Source organism: Chelon labrosus, assembly GCF_963514085.1.
Source record: "Chelon labrosus genome assembly, contig: SCAFFOLD_13_1, whole genome shotgun sequence".
Lineage (NCBI taxonomy): Eukaryota > Metazoa > Chordata > Actinopteri > Mugiliformes > Mugilidae > Chelon > Chelon labrosus.
Window position 1 is genome coordinate 17,764 of NW_028181779.1, and position 5,144 is coordinate 22,907.

At 41.9% G+C, this 5,144-nt stretch overlaps 1 protein-coding gene across 1 annotated transcript; it reads right to left on the minus strand.

The window, feature by feature from the left end:
• Positions 1-266: 266 nt before the first annotated feature.
• LOC311509694 (uncharacterized protein) lies at positions 267-3,420 on the minus strand (the record flags this gene model as incomplete). Its single annotated transcript, XM_084575118.1, has 3 exons — positions 267-676; positions 1,261-1,377; positions 3,360-3,420. 3 exons carry the CDS (start codon positions 3,418-3,420, stop codon positions 483-485), a joined length of 372 nt encoding a protein of 123 aa, XP_084431244.1. The 3' UTR covers positions 267-482.
• Positions 3,421-5,144: the final 1,724 nt, after the last annotated feature.

Consider the following 5,144-nt stretch of genomic DNA (forward strand, 5'->3'; position numbering starts at 1 on the left):
CTTGTATTTGTTATATTTGAAAAATAAAAAAGACCTTGATCAAAAAGATTCACATATTGTGTGGTGAGCATCAAACCCGGACGAGGAAGCTGCTGAATTCCAACTGAATCTGTTCTTCTTTAACACAGGAAGAAAATAAAAAATTATCTCTGTTTGTTATTTCAGCACTTCCCTCAGGATCCTCCACTTATTGGCTTAGTGAAATCCATTGAAAGACGCATCTACTTCAGTACTTCTTAATGGATTCAATCCAACATGGTGCATATAATCTTCACAGCCTCATCTAGACCCTCAAGCTCTACTATGTGCAGCATCTCCCTGATGTCTGGGATTGTGTTTAGACAAACAAAAGTGAAGTGGAATGGTAGTAAATACGAGCATGAGAGTAAGTAATATAGTGTGAAAAGAGGCATTTGGCAAAGTAGTTGGCATTTGTGTCGGATGATGGATCGTTGTCAGCACAATCGAGCTGAGCCGTGCGTCTACTTGAAAAAGCAATGGAACAATAACGGAACCAACAGCAGCAAATAGCTGAGAGGAGGAAGCCTGGAGGCGAAGCTTGTTACGTTGCAGTCATCACTGTAGCAGCAGTGAACTCTGACACCTGGCGCTCTGTAGCCCTGGCTGTTGGCCTGGCTGCAGAAAGACTTGTAGGAGCATGACTTCATCACGCCACCTAACAGACAGGCAGACACAGAAGTCAGTTACTCTGATTTGTCAGCCGCTACATGGACCAACTGATATAAATGTGTTGCAAAAACAAATTGTCCTGGCCAGCCAGGTCTTGCTTTTTCTTCTTTTTTTTTTTTTGTTGCTGCTGAGAATTGGTGGCCCAAAAACAGCTCTTGCTTGGGGGTTTAAGCACAGTAACTGAGTAAATTACTCCCTCTAGGCATCCTGAAAGTGGAGAAAAACACGCCAACTTTATGAATTTAGTCTGAATCATTAGTGAAATCAGTTAAATAGAAATCTCTAAGCTAGAGCTAAACTACAAAATGAACTATTGGCTTTGTAAATCTGTCTCTGTGCCATGAACACATGGTGTCCTAATTAAGGATATTCATTGAGTAGGAGTAGCAAAGCTCTTCATTCCCTTAAAAGCCTCAACCCCCTACTGACTGAGATGTGTCTCGAGACAGCAGCCTGTTCTCTATTAAACACACACGCACAAATATAAATAGCTTATTGTATTGTTGGTAGAACAAAAACAAGTAAACCGGTAAAAAGAAAAGGCTACTACACTGTCAGTGTTGGACTCACTGTCATGGCCCACCACTATGGCGCAGGCATCAGAGTAGTTGGGACAAGATTTGGAGCCTTGCCGGTTGCAGTCGTCATTGTTGGAGCCCATGCAGGTGTAACACTGCAAGCCCTCACCTAAATGAAACACAAAGGCACTTGAGATTAGTGAAATAGAACAGTTGTACTGTATTTTGACTGCATCTCCCCCACTGAGCCACTGACGACCAGAAATGGGTTGTTCCACCCTTAACCGTGAAAAGAAGTAGCAACCCAGGTGAATATGACTGACCTCTTTTTATTGGCGCCAGCTCACTCATATATGTTTCAAATAAAAACCTAAACTCCCCACAATCATTAGGAAGTGAAGAAGCCACTTGGTTGACGGTGAAATGTCCAGCTGCCTTTGTTTTAGCTCTGTTTTAGATATGCACATGAGCTGGCTGACTGAGAAAATTCACAAACACATCCTGGTTGTATGTAGTTTAAAGATATGTAGAATCAAAGATTGAAAAGGATGCTTGCTACAGACTTGCTACTGGAGTATATTACAAGGGAAATACAATACTACTTTTCTCAAATACCAGAGCTATAGACTGTCCCGATGCTATTGTTTGAGTTGATGGGAAATGTTTATAATGGTAATATATGATTTTTCCAACAAATATCTGGATAATGTGCTTTATAAATCCATATTCAGACAATATTCTTACTTAAGCTGCCATGTCAAAGTCTGCAGTGTGGTGTGCTCAAGCTAACCCGGTCTCTTTTTCTCATAATCTCAGTGCCATTATTAGTTAAGCTCATGCAATATCTACAAGGGCCTGGCCCAGAACCTGTACAGCCCGCAGGAAATGAGTACCGGCCGTGGAGCACGAGCAGATGGGTGAGTGAGCGAGTGTCTACAAGGGCCTCAACTCTGGGTATTTTCATCCTTTATTAAAATTGCGCGTGTGGGTTTGATGAGCATGCACATGCAGGATTGTGTGCCGCTGTTCCGTCGGCACAGTGAAGCCAGAGTCGAGAGAGAGAGAGCACTAATTAATCACTTAATTCACACAGACCTCCCCAAATCAACTAAAGAGTTACATCCGGGCCCTAATATTTAAAAACACATCTTCAGAAACTTCCGCTAATGCCTCGGGAGCCCACTGCAGCAGATAAAACACTTAAATGTCTCTCTAAAGCTCTCCCGAGGAAGGAGCAGTTGTTTGAGAACTAACTGACCTTTTTGAAATATTCCTTAAATGCTTCCTTTTGAAACCCTCCATCCCTCTCCTAAATTCTGCACCGGCCCTGCACAAACAGCCTTTAATGCTGCTTCCTAAGAGGATCAGAGCTGGAGTCACCGCGAGCTTCAAACATTCTTCGCGGCAGCGCGTCTCCCGTGTCGGCCTTGGAAAATAATCTCCTCCAGCCCCGGATGTGTCTGTCATCATTCAATTTCGATAGGAAGAGGATATATATATAAAAAAAAGTTCCTCAGACACACTTGTTGCCCTGGAAGTGTAGACCAGCAACTTAATAAGACAGACAAGTAAATGAAGCATATCATATCAATCAGACTACAATCGCAAATCTGACAATACAACTACAACTTGTTGACATGGTGCACAAATGCCCCCTGCTGTTTGTAGTTGACCCCAATCTATCCCCAACGACACACATGCAATAAGCATTAGCCTCCAGGCCTATTAAGAGATTAGCTGCCGGGATTGCCCGCTAGTTACTGTTGGTGGACTGACTACGGGAAGCAAAACTCATGAGAACGAGCAGAAAAAAATTAAACAAACAGCAAACATGGCATAAATGAGGGGTTGTTCTAATGTCTAATTGCCTTAATGGAGTTTTAAAAGACACTGGGCATTTGCTGAGAAATAAAAATAACTGTGCAACATTGTGTCACAACATGGAGCCACTTTGGATAATAGTTATCCATTCAGCGGGTACCTAACCTCTCAGGAGGGGCACAAAAATGGAGGAATAACAAAGGAAAGTCAAAGGCAATGAAGAATTGTAGCTGAGGAGAGACTCCAGAAAAGTTCACATTACATGAGAAGTGATCTAATAAGGGAAAAGGATCAAGAGGTATAGAAAAAAATAAAAAATAAAGTTCTTACTGTTGGTTGACAGCAGGACCAGGGAAAGCAGGAGCAGCAGACAAAACTGAACAGCTCTCATGGCGCTGGTTGTCCTCGTCCGTCCCGATCGCACACTGAAAAGCAGGTTGTTTGCTCCTAAAACCCCCTGAGCTTAATCCGGGCTATCAGAGGAGCTAATGTAGCGTCCCTGCACTGACTGGGAGATTACCAGGCCCTCCACTCAGGCCCAAAGCTCTGTGGTCACCGCCAATAGGTGCTTCTTCTGTAGATAAGTGGTGCGACACTTTCCTCCAGTGTTATGCCGTTGCTTGGAAATTGAATTAAATGGAGCTGCTCTAGTTTCCCAACAGAAGTGCCACTTTCATTTGTATATTCTAATGCAATGTCCGTTGTCTCAGTTGACACCTTCCACACTATATATTTATGTTTGACTTTAAAATACAGTAATTGCATAGTCTAATAATGACTCCAATATTCTTTATTTCATATACTAACTCTAATATACTTACTGTAGCACTAGTCTGAGCAAATTTAGCAGCTGTCATTCTAGTCACAGCGGGCAGTCTGACTAATAAAAACTGAAATTTTGATTCATCCACCCAATTAATGGTCATAAATGTAACTATAATTGGTAGGCCATACCCTGATCAGCCACAACATTATGACCTTTATTGTCTAGGTCTTCCTTGTGCCTCCAAAACAGTTGTGATTCATCAGAGAATGGACATGGGCCTTCTGAGAGTGTCCTGTGGTGTCTGCCAACAGAATGTTATTAGTGGGGGGCCTTTGGGTCCTATGGGTTGAGGGGAGGGGCCTCTGTGGATCATCCCACAGATACTTGATCAGTTTGGGATCTAGTGAATTTGGAGGCCAGGTCAACACCTCGTGCTGTTCTTCATGTTTTTTTTGAGTTGTTCCTAAAGCATTTTTCTGTGTGTACCTGTGTCAGGCTGTATCCTGCTGGTGATGCTATAGGGTGGGGGTGCCGGGTCTGGTCTAGGTAGGTGGTCTAAGTAATATTTTCTCTGTGTTATGAAAATGACTGTTACATCAGCACCAGGTTCATTTGGCTCAGGAACAATGTTGTCCTGTGATGTATCTTTGTCTGTGTGACATAAATACATTAACAGTGTATTTACTATTGTTCCACTGGGGACAGCTTGATATAAACGCTGCTGCTGCTTCAGGTACACATTTCGCAAAGATGAACTAGCAGCTGAATCAGAGATTGTATATTACAGTTCTATAACGCGCAGTAAATCATTTCAAGTAGGCTGCCATCTGTCTCAATGACACACAGTGCTTTTCTAAATATACATTATTATACTACATCTGTAGCTGCTGCCAAGGCCCAATATTGTTGCATTTGTCAAAAACTCTATTAAACACTGCAATCATCTAGAGCTCTAGTTCCTAATGTTTTTTTTTTTTTTCTCTTTTGTTTATCAAAGATTACTAAAGATTGTTTTTTAATGTAAGATACGGGACTTGTTCTGGAAATAAGTCTCCATACTGCTGCCAACTTTAATGACAGAAGATCATTTCAAGTCTTGGTTGATTTGTTTATTTTCTACCTAATATTCTTAGTTGCTTCTCTCACTGTGAATATATTTGTAGCTCTAAACCTCACACACAAGGAAGCGCACCTGTCCTTGAGAATCTCATTGCCTCAAATACCGCCTGGAAACGGATAATGAGGATATTGAGGACAACAGGATATTGTCAAATTCATGCCAACTCACCTTCACAAAATTTCCAAACAATATGCACCTAAACTGCAGTTAAAACCAGATAAGCCCAGGA